The sequence below is a fragment of the Danio rerio genome, chromosome 10 (assembly GCF_049306965.1).
Source record: "Danio rerio strain Tuebingen ecotype United States chromosome 10, GRCz12tu, whole genome shotgun sequence".
Taxonomy (NCBI): Eukaryota; Metazoa; Chordata; class Actinopteri; order Cypriniformes; family Danionidae; genus Danio; species Danio rerio.
The window spans coordinates 22,585,269-22,601,927 of NC_133185.1; the positions used below are offsets into that span (position 1 = coordinate 22,585,269).

Sequence of the window (16,659 nt, forward strand, 5' to 3'; positions counted from 1 at the left end):
CGGCCACAGCTACATTAGCCCCTTTCACACAGTGGTACCGGTAAATATCCGGAAAATTTACGGAACGACTTTACCGGTATATACAAAACAGCGCTGTTCACACAGGCGAGGACGTTACGGAATTTTTCCTGAAAAGAGCATTCACACATCCATTCCAAAATACCGGTAAATTCTGACATCATTCACCACAAATGAGCTTTAAACGGCTGCGCTTGTATTTGTAAACATTTGACTAAATTACAAACTCTGTGGATGATCAATATTGTGAACAACTTTCGCAGGATCACTTTCGCATGTCGAGATGTTCATAATATGTGCGTGTGCAGGCGCTCACAGGCTGTTCCACCGGCACACGCAAAGCTTGAAGGTAAACAAACAACGGCTTATCATAAGCATCTCATCGATGATTATTTACACAGTTAGCATTAAGAAGAACATATAAACGTGATCTGACTAACTCCTAGCAGCTAAATGTGTCTGGAAAAATATTCAAAGGCTTTTATTCTCATAAACCGCGCGGACGTAAATGCGTCTGACTGTTTTGATTGGCTAAAGCAGACGTCTTACGTCAGCACGTTCTAGACGTGCACGCGCTTATTCCGTCAATCTTCCTTCTGTGTTCACACAGCGCAGCATTCCGGCAAATTGCCGGTAATGTTACAACTTCTCTTTCCGGAAAATAGCCAGAACAAATTTACCGGTATTTTCAAAAAGGACCTGTTCACACATACAACCTTTCCGGAAAATTTCCGGTAATTTTCCGGAAAGGTCTGTATGTTTGAAGCCCCTTTCACACAGTGATACCGGTAAATATCCGGAAAATTTCCGGAACGACTTTACCGGTATATTGAAAAAAGCGCTGTTCACACAGGCGAGGACGTTACGGAAATTTTCCGGAAAAGAGCATTCACACATCCATTCCAAAATACCGGTAAATTCTGACATCATTCACCACAAATGAGCTTTAAACGGCTGCGCTTGTATTTGTAAACATTTGACTAAATTACAAACTCTTTTGATGATCAATATTGTAAACAACTTTCACTGGATCATATTCGCATGTCGAGATGTTCATAATATGTGCGTGTGCTGACGCTCAGGCTGTTTCATGGGCACACGCAAAGCTTGAAGGTAAACAAACAACGGCTTATCATAAGCATCTTATCGATGATTATTTGCACAGTTGGCATTAAGAAGAACATATAAACGTGATCTGACTAACTTCTAGCAGCTAAATGTGTCTGGAAAAATATTCAAAGGCTTTTATTCTCACAAACCGCGCGGACGTAAATGCGTCTGACTGTTGTGATTGGCTAAAGCAGAAGTCTTACGTCAGCACGTTCTAGACGTGCACGAGCTTATTCCGGAAATCTTCCTTCTGCGTTCACACAGCGCAGCATTCCGGCAAATTGCCGGTAATGTTACAACTTCTCTTTCCGGAAAATAGCCAGAACGAATTTACCGGTATTTTCAAAAAGGACCTGTTCACACATACAACCTTTCCGGAAAATTGCCGGTAATTTTCCGGAAAGGTCTGTATGTGTGAAAGGGGCTTGAAAGGGGCTATTGTGTTCAGAGCAGAAAATTTCTATATCCTGAAAGCTATAATAAATAATCTGATGGGTGGTTTGAGCTGAAACTTTTCAGACACATCCTAAAGATAAGACTTTTCATAAATATTGAAAAACTAGTAAAATAGGTGTTCTTTAATGTAAAAGCTCTTAATTCACCCTGCAACATCATAAACCATTAAAAGGTCTTACTTGTAGTTAATTTAAATACTTTTCTGTTTAAGTCCATTTGTCTGATCCCACTAGCCGGTTTGTATTTAAGCCAAAAATGTGATCAATTTCACAGAAAAACGACAGTTCTTGAGTAATTTTGCTTCTCAAAGCATCTTCATTAAGAGCCTTCTATTCAGACTTTTAGGTTTTGGCTGTTTTATTTGACCATTAAAAGAATTACACCAGACATAAGATGCATTTAGCAACACAGAACATAGAGAAATATCAACATTTAAACCCTTAGAATGAAATTCCTCAGCTTTGTAATCTGCCATAAAACAGCTCGCCTTCATCAGGCTGTATAACATGGCATCTTTGGTCCTAAAATAAGCCGGGACAATGCAGATGATATAAATAAAGCTCAAACGAGCACCTAAGGACAGTAGACGGCGCTGGCCTGGATAACCGGCCTACATCTGCTGCTCTTCATCTGTTATTACAGCCACCTGCAGGCTAACATTTATACCTGCACCAGCAGTGCTTACAGTCTTCAAGAGAAAGTGGCTTTGTGTGAAAGGTACATGATACACAGAGGTTTTGCCGAGGTGGTGTATGGGTTAGAAACATGCTTCATAAAACAAGGCATTTAGGTTTAAAGATATTACAGACTCCACACAGACACTCTTCTATTAATAAATGCTAGTATCATCAGAGTTGTCATCTAGAAAGAAAAAGTTAACACTGAGATTAATTATATAACATTCAAATAACATTCAAATAAAACTTTTATATATATATATATATATATATATATATATATATATATATATATATATATATATATATATATATATATCTTTAAGATCTTTAAGGTCAGTGTGTTTAAAAGAAATACAGTGCTCAGCATTTGTATGTACACCCCTCACGAATCTCTCTTTTAAATTCATATTTTTAATAGGAAGCTATATTACATTTGTGCATATACATTAGATTAGTCAGTACTGAAGCCAAATCTGGGACTTATCTAACAAAATAACATACGATAACGCTCCAAAAACTATATAGTAAACTAGAAAAGTAAAGTTCATATACACACTTTATGGTGGCGTGAGAAAGCCTCTTTTAAAAGTTTAAAGTAGCTATAAAAATTAAATAATAAAAGTAGTTGGCATAGATAGAGAACGACATATAGGTTAGCAGGTTTCTAGTATGAATCGGGATGTTTCTTGCCAGGTGGTTGCTAGAGTGTTCTGAGTCATTGTGTTGCTAGGGTGTTCTGAGTGGTTGCAAAGACTGTAGAAAACACAAGACATGTCACTCGTATACTTTTGAATGGGGAAAAGTGTAACTGTCAACAAGGAAAATGAAGCCCCGCCTTCTAGTATAGGAGCCAATCAGTGATGGCTATAGAATGACAATTCTCTGGGGGAGGGGCTCGGACCAGACGTGAGTTTCTGCAGATTTTATGTAATACGAACATTTAAAAATTAAACTAAATAAAATAGATAGTTGTTGTTTAATTGTATTGGTTATTTCTAATATGACATTTAATCGTAAGCTTGGCATGTAGTTTTGGAGAATTTGATGTTTCCCTATTCAAACAGGATCCTACTACCCAACAGGCATTTCAAAGATGGCCGCAGAGTAAAATGACTTCCCTAAAGGGACTTTGGTGGTTGTTAGGGTGTTTTGTTTGTTAAGGCGTTGCTAGGCAGTTGCTATGGCAGTTCGGAGTAGTTGCTCAGCGGTTGCTAAGGCGTTGCTAGGAATGTTCTAGGTGGTTCTTAAGGTGTTGCTATGTGGTTGCTATGGTATTCTAAGTGATTGTGAGGTCGACCACTGAGCGGTTGCTAAGGCATTGCCAGGCGGTTGCTAGGTTGTTCTAAGTGGTTGCTAAGACAATGCTAATGTGTTTGCTAGGGTGTTCTGGGTGGTTACTAAGGCGTTGCTAGGCAGTTGCTAGGGTGTTCTGGTTGCTGCTAAGGCATTGCTAGGGTGTTCTGAGTGGTTACTAAGGCGTTGCTTGGTAGTTGCTAGGTGGTGGTTGCTAAGGTGTTGCTAGGCTGTTGCTAAGTTGTCTCGAGTGGTTGCTGGGCAGCTGCTAACATAAATTACCATGATTCTAGTATTAATTGGCACGTTGCTAGCATGTTTTTAGCATGAATTAGCATATTGTTAGTATGGTTCTAGCATAGATAAATACACTAGATATCGCGTAGGGACCCTGAGCATGCGTCAATAGCACCTCCACATTTGTACAGGGCTTCCAGGACAAATGTCATTCAACCGCACTAGTCAAGACAGTGTGCCAACGTGAAGATGCTGGACTTAAGCGCTGTGTAAGGATGTAGTAACGAGCAAACAAAGAAAACAAAGCACAATGTCATCACATTTCATGGGTAAGATTTTGTTTTGTACGTTTTTGTTTGTTACGAACTTTTGTGCTCAATATTAATGATAATACAGTCACTTAGCCTTGCAATTTCCAACTTGCACTAAATACCAGGCTTATGCTAGTTCTGTTGAATAGAATAAGCAAACAATGTAAAAGAAATTTGACATCAAGATGCTGCGCTGCCAGAAACTTTATTATTGTCGGCTCAGTGAACGAGTCGTTTATAATGGAGATTCATTCTCACGAATCGCTCCCTCTGTCAGAATGAGAAGTGAAAGCAGGAGAGGAGGTGTGTTTCAGAACACAGATTAGATATCATTTAACAGGGAGGGTGGATAGTACATTTCCATGCACACAAACACATGCTTTTTGTCAGGAATGTCAGTGCGGTCACTGATCCATCAATGTAGAAAAGTGATGTAAAATTATAATTTTCGTAATTAAAAAAAAAATTGCATACTGACCACCACTCATAGATATATGTGTAAACTCTCGCTCATAGATATATGTGCATATCTCTGGCTCTATATGGTCACAGTCCTGGACTACAGCTTGGTCCCTCATTCATTTCAAAGGAGCGCTACCCTGTACTAAAATGGCGGCTATTGACGCATTCTTTCCAAAGACAACAACAGTGTAGGCGACATCTAATGTAAATATCTACATGGTTCTAGTATAAATTAGCAGGTTGTTAACATGAATTTAGTTTGAATTAGCAAATGCTTAGAATATGATTAGTATGTTGGATAGTATGTTTTTAGTATAAACTGGTCTGTCGCTAGCATGTTTCTAGTATAAACTAGCATGTAGTTAGCATGAATGTGGTATGAATTAGCATGTTTGCTAGTATGATTAGTATGGATTGGTATATTGTTAGCATGAATTGGTATGTTGTTAGTATGTCCAATATAAAGTCAATGGCAGTTTTTTACAATGGAAGTCTATGCGACAGCTGCTAAGGTAAAAGTGGTTGCTAGGGTGTAGCTAGTAAGTGGAAAGGTCATCAGTGATTGGCAGATTGGTAGTCTCAGTTAAATGAGCCCAACTTTAAGTTTGTTTGACAGTCTGGCGCAAAGTTATGATGTCAAAAAGTTTGGTCCAATGTTAAGTCAATGGGACTTTTAGGAATTTTCCAGATCAGTTTTCGGAAAACTGTAAGTTGGATCAGTTGAAAAAGATAGAGCAACCCGAGTCAGACCAGTTGGAAGGTTTGGTGTTAGTTTGGTGGTTGTAGTTGTACGGTCTAGGAGATGGACATATGAATATAGAAATAAGTTTAAGAACAAGAAGCAGAAGACTAATAACTTTTGAATAATGTTTATGTAGTATAACAGCTTTCTCAAGCCACCATAAATATTAAATAAAAATCTAAAAAACATGAAAAATTTAGTTGACATTTTTTAGTTTGTAGTTATTTTTGCAACACTTTGCTTGAATTTGATTGTATTTTTTCTCAATTTCTAAATATGTTTGGTGACTAAAATATTATTTTAATAAATATATCTGTTGAATACATCTGTTTTGTACATTGCCTACATTCACTGATAAAAATATAATAATATTTATTTTCAAAATGAGGTATACTCAATTATGCTGACATTTATCGATAGTAAATTAAAATTTGCTAGAAATGTAGAGTGTATTTTTTTAAAAAGCAATGCAGAGATTAGATCTCATTAGGAGGTTGCAACAATTTGGTGTGAGTCGAGAAGTTTTGGACATGCTACACCAGAATTTGGTTGAAAGTGTTGTGAGTTTTAACATGATTGCATGATATAGACTACTGCCAATTATTTAATCATCCATTTTCCTTTGCCTTAGTCCCATTATTCATCAGGAACCGCCAATGTATTATCCGGCATATGTTTTACACAGCGGATGCCCTTCCAGCTGCATCCTAGTACTAGGAAACTTCCATACACTCACATTCACACACACACTCAGACAATTCAGATTATCATATTATTAAACATTATTATTAGTCAGATATACAGTATAATACAGCCATTCAGACACTCAGTTAGGGCTAACTGTCTTGCATAATATTAATACTGATCCTTTTAGATAATGATTGGTCAGATAACATAAAGGAAAAATAATAGTTAAGGTTTTTTAATGGTAACGGTTACATAAAATGTTTTTTTTTTTCTTGTTCTAATAGAAAAAAAACACCCACTGTTTGAAATGCCTGTTGGGCAGTAGGATCCTGTTTGAATAGGGAAACATCAAATTCTCCAAAACTACATGCCAAGCTTACGATTAAATGTCATATTAGAAATAACCAATACAATTAAACAACAACTATCTATTTTATTTAGTTTCATTTTTAAATGTTCGTATTACACAAAATCTGCAGAAACTCACGTCTGGTCCGAGCCCCTCCCCCAGAGAATTGTCATTCTATAGCCATCACTGATTGGCTCCTATACTAGAAGGCGGGGCTTCATTTTCCTTGTTGACAGTTACACTTTTCCCCATTCAAAAGTATACGAGTGACATGTCTTGTGTTTTCTACAGTCTTTGCAACTCTTTAATTTCAAGTTTACAAATGATGTCACTGATTTTGTGAAAAAAAAACACACACAAAATGACGTATTTTTAATATAAAAAGTAATTGCTTCAATTTTTTAACCTTTTATCACAGTCTTGAACATGTGAATGATGTGAGCGATTAGCAACAACATTGGCTTTGATGCATTGTTTGATTTTCATTTTTTCTCCATAATTTACTGTTGGTGGCTGTTTTTGCCCCACTGACTTCCATTATAACCACATTTGATGGTGCATAAATACAGTCTTTGTTTTTGTTTACTCCATGTAGTTCTGAGAGCTGAGATGCATATTTTGATTTTCTCAGACACATCAAGGTAAGTGCGCAAAGGTCCCTCTCAGAGAAACACACTTTAATTTGCTGTTATACTCCATATAAAATCCAGAAACCAGGCCTATCTAAAGGGTTAATGGCGCCAACTGATGATCAACAGTAAAAATGACAAATTGTACCTTTTTCCAACAGGAAAAACCACCAACAATCAAAAATGCATGATTATATGGTGTCATGGCTTTGCAATAAAAAAATGTGGTTATAATGGAAGTCAATGGGGCAAAAACAGCCACCAACAGTAAACTAGGGAGAAAAAATTAAAATTAATTAAAGTACAAACAATGCATCATAGGCAGTGTTGTTTCACATGTCCAAGACTTTGATAAAAGGTTAAACAAACTGTTTACAATTACTTTATTATTGAAAATACATCATTTTGTGTGTGTGTTTTTTATCACCAAATCAGTGACATCATTTATGAATTTGAAAATTAAAGAGTTAAAACCCTGTAATTTTCTAAGCAATTTAGTAGTTTGGATCAGGACTGAGGTTGATAAACAGATTTATGGAAATTAAATTTGAAAAAATATAAATGTTATGCATTTTACAGCAGTTTAATTTAGTGAATGTTTTTATCGGATGTTTCAACAAAAAGGGTAGTAAATTTGCCCAGAGTGTATTGTTGAGTCTTTAAAAACAAATTTCAAAGCATTTTCCGAAAATATGTTTCAAAATAGGATTTGGAACTAAAAATCATTCTACCAGATGAAAATAGCTAGCACTGAAATAGTTATGGCCAAATTAAGACTCAAGATCACCCCAGAGTGGATGAAAACATCCCCATCCGCGTAGTTCAAAAGAACTAACCCCCCCACTTGACAAAGATCCAGAATTTGCCACTGGTCCGGAACTTTTGCCACAATATTCTCATTTGACCTATTTAGACTGCTATGTCATCATAAATTGTGGAAATAATCACTCAAAGGTTTTAAGAAAAGTGAAGTCAACTTTCATTACTTTAAAAAAATTCAAAAACATTTTATAAGTAGCCTGATTTTTATTTTAAATCTTGAACCTTATTCTTGAGAGAAAAAAATTACCAATGAAAAGGTCCTAAGCACCAAAACCAGCCTTTTAATGTTCAATACTAATTAGGTTGTGTATTAAAATCCAAAATCAAACAAAACGTTTTCAGGGGTGGCTTAAATAATGTGTCGGTGCTCTTTGTGTAAGGGATTTATCAGAATAAACATCAAAATCAGCCCAAGGCACTCAAAATATGTGGAAAAAATATTAAAAAGCCTTTATTGACATGGCTGTTCCTTAAAACTCCGGCTACATCAGGTTACCCTGATGAAGTCAAGTGTTTTTAAAACGTGTAGGCGCAGCTTTCAGAAATAGCCATGTCAGTAAAGGCTTTTAAATATTTTTCCACATATTTCAAGTGCCCTAGACTGAATTTAGCTGTTTATACTAATTAGGCTGTTGTTGTTAGATGAGTTTTCAAGAGAGGCTAGAACAAAATCGTGGAGCTCTTTTTTTTTATATTTGTTTAATATAAATATTTAGGAAATATTTTTGGTACATCAAAACTGGAAGATACAACAAGCTAATCTAGCTAACAATAGTGCTTAAAATGCCACTTATTGGAGTATTTAAACATCATAATTAAATAGAAAATGAGGTGAATAACTGCAAAAAAGTTCATATTTTGAGAAAAAAGGACCAACCCTTTTACCAGGCTGGCTACGGGCCTGTATTCACATCTGTACTCTGTAGACTTTTCTTTTTTTACACAATTTATCTGATTATATACTTTTTACTCTACAAAAATAAAGAAATGTATTATTTTCTGGCTGTTTGCAGTATTTTCTATATTGTGAAATGATAGATAGTCTCAATATCCCCTCAGTAAAAACGTTAGACATGTGAAATGAAACAAGAATTTAGAACATGAATTCATCCATATATTACATAATGTGTAAGGCAAAAAAAAAAAAAAAACTTACAGCGCTTTGATATAATAAATTAATATAAGTTACTTACTGTCTTTCTCAGCGTCTGCTTCTAAACAAACACAAGCATTGTTAGTGGCACACTGTCGCCCTCGTGTGGAAATAAACAAATCTTTGCCGCGCCTCACTTACCAACATCATCGTCACTTCCTGTGTTCGCTTCTACGTCAAAAACAAACATTGCGTAAGTGTTTTGTCACATGTGGCTCAAACACAAGAACAAATTGTTTCCATATAGTTACAATAAACACATATCTTCATTACTTCTTTAAAAGGGTGGATTTTAGATGTCATTGTACATTTAATTACACATGAATAACTACGAAACTAGCATAGCTTTAATTTTTAATGTAAAACGTTTATCAAAAATACTAATTCTGTAAAGAGAGGTGTTTATTTCAACATTTTTGTGCCTACATGTATTCATTTTGTTTTGCCTGTATATGTTTTGACTGACTGACTCTCAAAGTGCTGATATAGCTGCTAACTTGCATTTCACAAATTACCATACAGCTAAATTTTCTCAGTTATCTTTTACAGTCTATGATTATGAGGCATTGACTCTCTATTAATGTGTAATTTTTCAATTAATACACTTCCTATCAAACTTTCCCATTTTCATCAGCAAATGCTTTAGGATTGGAAACTTAATTACAAGCACAATTTCCCGCCACACAATTTTAAACTTGGAACAACTGTAATATTCTACATTAGAGGAAATCTTTATTATTTACTAACTGGTTCAGAAATGGGGTGATATTAGTGAACCAGTTATTAGACAGTAATGTTAATTTATTTATTCTGATTTTACTGTAAGATATACTCTGTCCATATCTAAAAAACAATGTAATATTGTTTGTAAGGCCATCTCCTCTAATATGCTTTTTAGCAATAATAATAATAATTAATTGTTGTCCCCCACGATCTGCTTGTATTTTTTTTAACGAGAATTGGAACTGTACCTAAAACAATTACAGATTCTCATAACAAAATATCAATTAAAACGTATAAAACATGTGCTTTATTTAATATTCTGCATTCATTTGTATTGTTCTTTTCATGTGCCCTCATTTACTTCTTTATTTTTTGTTTTTATTTCTTTCTCATTGTCTTTCTTCCGCTCTACCTTTATTATATTTCTTAAAAAATTGTCACATTTCTCTCGTTGCAAAAAAAGTAATATTTGTATTGTTTGTACTATAATTCTATCTGTTTGTATTTCTACCTGTTGTAATTGCCTGTTGTTATTGCAATAAAAAACATAAAGCTAAAAATCTTCTTCAATCATTGGGTGTAAATTTTAAGAACGCTACACATACTGTAGGTTAATACAGGATAAATATCAATATGTGAAATAAAATCAGAAAAGTATTATATGTTAATAATTTGTTACACTTCGACTGACACATTTATTTACCAGTATGAGTCCTGATGATAACTATCGAAAATATATTTGTTTTAAGGATTATAAATAAGCACAAATATTATTTTAGAACTTTAGGCTTTTATTGAAAAAATAAATAAGCAAAACACATGTTTGTCCAACATTTTGTACACAACACTGTAAACCTACACTGTAAAAGCTAACAGTGAAAATCACTAAATGAAATAAGTTAGTTTAGCTTATATTTTTTTTTAAAAGTTACTTTGACCTAATAAAAAAGAATTCTGGCAACTCATAAGCTGATAATATCAAGCAGAACTCAAACTGAATAAGTTGGGAATTAATAAATTACATTTTTTTTGTGTTAACTCAATGCTAGAAGCAATACCAAACCATTTGAGTAGCTACAGTATATTGTTGTTTGTATTAACTGAACTCATATTGGTTTGATAACATAAAATGTTTGTTACTAATAATACTCTAAATGTTTGATATCAACACAAATAATATATGTGCATAATGACTGAAAAACTGACTTTTTTCATCCTGTATTTGTGCAAATGTGCATTATGTTCTGTACTAAATTATGATTCTATACTGGAAATAAAGAGATTATTTAGTTTAAAAAGTGATTTTCTTTACCTGTATTGTTTGTTAGTGCTCCAGTCTCACCATCTGTTTGGTTATTCATAGAAACATTCATGTTGGAAATGAAACAAATAAGTTATTTACTATTTACCGTATATTTTTATTTTAGTATTGCTGGATTTCATAGGCTCTGTACATGTGCTCTGACAAACAATCAATTTGATTTAAATGTAATTTATAATTAATAGTTTATAGAAGTCATCTTACCATCATCTTCCTTCTCAAGCACCTTTGACTCTACAAAAGTCAGTTAATGAGCACATTATGAACTATTAATTGAATAAACAATACATTTTCAATAATGATCCTGAGCTTGAATTTCTTACCTTTTGAGTCTTCATCATTTCTGTCCTCTGAAATATATAATGCTTATGTTACATAATACTAATGCAATATTTTAACATCTATCTATCTATCCATCCATCCATCTATCCATCCATCCACCCGTCCATCCATCCATCCATCCATCCATCCATCTATCCATCTATCCATCTATCCATCTATCCATCTATCTATCTATCTATCTATCTATCTATCTATCTATCTATCTATCTATCTATCTATCTATCTATCTATCTATCTATCTATAAACACTGTTTTCTTTACCTGTATTTTCTGATCCTGCTTCTGTTTCACCATCTGTTGGAGTTATTCATGGAGTATAATTGCTAGTAACATCAAGTGTGAGTAAATGGCATCAAACACTTCAGTTTGAGTTCACAAATAGTTTTATTCGCTTCATATTTACCTTTCACGTGAGCAGCTGCATACTCATCTGAGGAAACAGAGATGATATGAGTTTTGTCTGAGTGCCATTTCTGTCTGTCTACACTTACCGGTCACTTTATTAGGCATACCTGTCCAACTGCTCAATAGCGCAAATTTCTAATCAGCCAATTACATGGCAGCAACTCAATGCTGCTGCAGTTCAAACCCAGCATCAGAATAGAGAACAATGGTAATTTAAGTGACTATGAACGTGACATGGTTGTTGGTGTCAGACTGGCTCGTCTGAGTTATTTCGGAAACTGCTGATCTACTGGGATTTTCACAAACAACCATCTCTAGGGTTTAAAGAGAATGGTTTGAAGAAGAGAAAATCTCCAGTGAGCTGCAGTTCTGTAGGCGCAAATCCCTTGTTGATCTAAGAGGTCAGAGGAAAATGGCCAGACTGGTTCGAACTGATAGAAAGGCAACAATAACTTGAATAACCATTCGTTACAACTGAGGTTCGCAGAAGTGTACCCATCTTCTGATAGCTACTTCTAGCAGGATGAAACACTGCCATAGAGCGTGAATCATCTCATACTGGTTTCTTGAACATGAAGAGCTCGTTCACTGTACTCAAATGGCTTCCACAATCACCAGACCTCAATCCAATAGAGCACCTTTGGGATGTTGTGGAACGGGAGATTACATACACTGCAGCTGCGTGATGCTATCATGTCAATATAGACCAGATTCTCTGAGGAATATTTCCAGTACCTTGTTGAATCTATGCCATGAAAGATTAAAACAAAAGGGGGTCCAACCCTGAACATGTTAGGTGTACCTAATAAAGTGGCCGGTGAGTGTATCCATCTGTCTGTCTATTTTTAAATGTTTTCTTTACCTGTATCATTTGATACTGCCTTTGTTTCACCATCTGCTGGGATACCCATAAGAGTCGTTTTTATGAGATCGTCTGTCAGAGAGTCAAATAACAGCGAGTGTAAGTAAATGGCCACAAAAACACGCCCAAGGTTGAGTTTATCAATAGTTTTGTTCACAGTGCTTACCTTTCACGTGTGCAGCTGCATACTGCGACTCATCTGTGGAAATATTATATGACCGATTATGTTATACCTGACAATCCGAGCACAAGTAATCAAGTTAAGTGTACACAAGAAGAGTTCGTCTGTGATTTTTCATATATGAGTCATTTGAACGGAAATCGCCTGCCTTGTTAACGCACCTGTGGTCTGTGGTGTGCTGTTCTCTGCATACTCTGAGGTCAGACAAAATCACGTTTGTGTTTACATGCTAACAGTACAGAAAAATGTCTGTTTAATTGAGTGAGTAGCTTTACCTCTCTCTTCGGATGATTCATTACTTTCGTCAGATTCCAGAGACACTGAAATCACTACAAACACAGGAGGCGCACATGTAATTTAGCCTAACGTTACATTTCCCAGCCAGTTTTCAAAACAATGAACTGTACAGAATATTGATACAATATTCATTCATTAATTTCTTGTTGGCTTAGTCCCTTTATTAATTCGGGGTCGCCACAGCGGAATGAACCATTGATACAATATTTGACTATGTAAATAATTTTGTACTACTAATAAATTACTTTTAATGACACGTACATCAAACTGATTTAAAACAGCTTGTATGACTAAAAATATGAATTTAGGCTATTACGACTTATTAATCAAATAATATTTTATAGTTTATGCACAAATCAGTCCAAAGCCAAACAAATGGAAACATGCAAATATAGACTACATCAAATAGTAGGAAAGAGTGGGGACAGTCACAATTCTTTTTGCATTTCCTTCAGTTTCTCAGAGACGTTTCTTTGTGTAAACCCACAATTTTAATATTAATAAGCCCACATCTTTTTGACACCCACCCACACTGCTATAATATGTGTACATATGATAATATTTGCAAAATGTATGGATTTTGGCCATTTCCAGGCTGGTTTTGGCCATTTCCACCTGGTCATAGCTGGTCAGGCTGGGAGCATAGGCTGGGAGATGACCAACTAAAACCAGTTTAACCAGCCTTGCCAGGCTGTGAGCCCAGCCAAAACTGGCTATGTTCAGCCTAAACAAGGCTGGTCAAGCTGGTTTTAGCTGGACTCAGCTGGTCATTTTCCAGCCTGACCAGCTAAGACCAGTCTGGAAATGACTGGAAACCAGCCTGGAAACGGCCAAAACCCTTCTAAAACCAGGCTGATCAACCAGATAAAATCAACCAACCAGCCTCGGCTTGTTTAAGCTGGATTTTTCAACAGGGACTTGAACAGACAAAGTGAAACATTGCAACTGATCCCATGCAGGGAGATGGTTGCAACAACCCATAGGCACAGTTGCAACATTCATTACATTGTAATAATAAAATAAATTCTAAAACATCAGGTTGGATTTTAATTTTAGGTACACAGACTGAATGTAAATTGGTTAAATGTGGTAAATTGGCCATATAAATATAGACTATTAAAACAAAAAGCAACTAATTATCAAGCCTAAAAAATGTAATATTTTTTTTACTGAAAATTTAAAACCGATCCTTTACTAAACTACTTCTTTGAACTTTGAAATTAATAATTAATCAAAGAATTAATTCTTTCAAATTAAATTACATTGAAAGTATGAAAAACATTTATCAAATTGGGCAAGCTTTTAAATGAATTTTGTAATTGTGGAGAGTTGCAACAGCATGTTACAACTGTCCCAACTTTGTCGACCCTGATTAAACTCTCTATGCTATGGAGATACAATAGCTTTAATTCTTGATAGCTATACATTCTTGATATTCTTGATAGCTATACAAAACAGTAGATTCATTTATATTAATTTATAATGTTTTATAATAACAGATTAGACAGTATAAAAAACTTTTCTGAACATTAAAAAACTTACATTTTACCCTAAAAATTAGTTTTATGCTGAAAAAACAGTCACAAATGGCTGTCAAACTGAGAATATTCATTCATTCATTCATTCATTTTCTTTTCGGCTTAGTCCCTTTATTAATCTGGGGTCGCCGCAGCAGAATGAACCGCCAATTCAAAAAATGCAGGTTTCCACACAATTCATTCATGTTGTCTCATGTTGTCTCAACACAATTTGATTAAGTTATCTTAACACTTTTAAAAAATTTATGTGGATTGAACATTGAAAATTTAATTGTCCTAATGAAATCTCAAGAATTGTGTTTATTCAGCTTATTTTAAATAAGTAGTTTGTCAAAAAATGTTTTTTGACTGTATCCAGCATATGTTTTTACACAGCGGCTGCCCTTCCTGCTATACTTCTATTCACACACATACAATACAGACAATTTAGCTTCCCCAATTCATCTAAAGCACATGTTTTTGGACTTGTGGGGGAAACTGGATAACTGAGAATATGTAGTATGAATATTATCATTTCCCAGTGATGTGTTGCAGCTGGAAAGGCGTCCGCTGCATAAAACATATGCTGTATAAGTTGGCGGTTCATTCCGCTATGGTGATCCCTGATTAATGAAGGGACTAAGCCGAAAAGAAATGAATAGCATCACTTTAGTTCTTTCCTAAATGGAGGAATAAGTCTTGCTGCAACTGCCCTCTACTGCAACCCTCCCCACTCTCCTCTACTGTTAATCAGCCAACAGCTAGTGCATACACAACAACTAAGCCAAATCTAATATGTTATAATCAATAAATAAATCTGTAATAAATTAAGTAAACTGTCACAACAAACGAGAGTATAATTCATTTATTCATTCATTCATTCTATATTAAATCATATGATAAAGATAATAATGAAACAATTGTTATAAAGTAATAAAATTTTTTATTCTAATAAAGATAAATTCATGCACACATAAAAATAGACCAATCTAATAATACCTTAATTTAATCTGTTAAAACTAAAAAATACACAGACTGTAACCTAAATATTATATTAATTATATTATATTATATTATATTATATTATATTATATTATATTATATTATATTATATTATATTATATTATATTATATTATATTAGCCTGTAAAATATAGTTAGATTTTACTCTGAGGTGGCTTTATACACACATTACCTTATTTACAATAACAGACAAAAAATATATAGATATATAAAACATCAAATTAGTTTAGTTATAAATATTAATATAAATATAATTGAAATAAAATAGCTTTAATTAAAAAAAAAACACACAATACATTTAAATCTATATTTGAAAGTGTATTCATTAGCATGTATTTGGCATTATTAAACATGTATTCATTTAACTAAAACTGCTTACAGAGCAAATTAAAAAACATAATTCAGTGTACAAATGTTGTTATTTTGTAATCTTACCATTGTGGAAACCTGCCACTGCAACAAAGAGGATAATGGGAAGACCCGTTCTCATCTTGTATGACAGAGGTGGATGCCGAACAAGTTTAAACAAGTGCTTAAGGCTTAAAGTCAGTGTGCGCATTGAATCGCACATTATCCAGCAACTCTTTTTATATATTATCGGGCATCACATGCTCTGCAGAGACAGACTGATCTCTGTTCACCTGCCAGCAGCTGAATGGCACAACACACAAGACACTCAGATGAGCCTTTATTTCCACGCTCAATGACCTGCATTGTCCATCTTTTATGGTGTTCAGCGGTGACTGGTGTAAGAATGGCATGCATGTTGGGTTTTGTGTTTGCAAAAGTAAAAGGTCATTTCCGATTGGTGTTTGTTTGGCACCACGGTGAAGGAAATGATTGATGGTGCTCTTAGATCTGATGATGCCACTGGGATTGACAAATGTGAATGTTGTGGTTTAGTTTTTAGTTTAAACACTTCTAAATCAATTATAATATGATCAGTGGCAAGTCACTGCAGATGAAAAGGGTAAAAATATAAGTTGGGGTAGTTGGAAGTTCGAAGTTGGGGAAGTTGGTGTAGTTCGAACCACCTACCC

The 16,659-nt window shown here is 34.6% G+C and overlaps 1 protein-coding gene across 9 annotated transcripts; it reads right to left on the reverse strand.

Annotated features, from left to right (window-relative positions):
• Window positions 1-1,923: 1,923 nt before the first annotated feature.
• Window positions 1,924-16,186, reverse strand: si:dkey-200l5.4. Of its 9 annotated transcripts, none has more exons than NM_001386729.1 (13): window positions 16,055-16,186; window positions 13,059-13,112; window positions 12,945-12,977; window positions 12,769-12,801; window positions 12,603-12,674; window positions 11,739-11,765; window positions 11,597-11,629; window positions 11,317-11,343; window positions 11,198-11,227; window positions 10,985-11,017; window positions 9,091-9,120; window positions 8,990-9,007; window positions 1,924-2,445 (listed from the first exon to the last, which is right to left on the reverse strand). In NM_001386729.1, the coding sequence occupies exons 1-13, from the start codon at window positions 16,176-16,178 to the stop codon at window positions 2,414-2,416; spliced, it is 546 nt and encodes a 181-aa protein (NP_001373658.1). In that variant the 5' UTR covers window positions 16,179-16,186; the 3' UTR covers window positions 1,924-2,413. The 9 variants fall into 9 exon arrangements, with proteins under 9 accessions (NP_001373658.1, NP_001373657.1, NP_001373662.1 ...); NM_001386728.1 differs by having other exon boundaries at window positions 8,990-9,010; NM_001386733.1 differs by having other exon boundaries at window positions 8,990-9,010; window positions 12,769-12,835.
• Between the last annotated feature and the right edge of the window lie 473 nt (window positions 16,187-16,659).

Excerpts from the sequence above, each read along its gene's own strand:
- si:dkey-200l5.4 (NM_001386728.1), bottom strand. The coding sequence starts at position 16,178 with ATGCGCACACTGACTTTAAGCCTTAAGCACTTGTTTAAACTTGTTCGG. Across the intron at positions 11,766-12,602 it reads GGCAGTATCAAATGATACAG|ATGAGTATGCAGCTGCTCAC; the intron begins GTAAAGAAAACA and ends CTGTTTCCTCAG. Across the intron at positions 9,121-10,984 it reads AGCACTAACAAACAATACAG|AAGCGAACACAGGAAGTGAC; the intron begins GTAAAGAAAATC and ends TTTTTGACGTAG.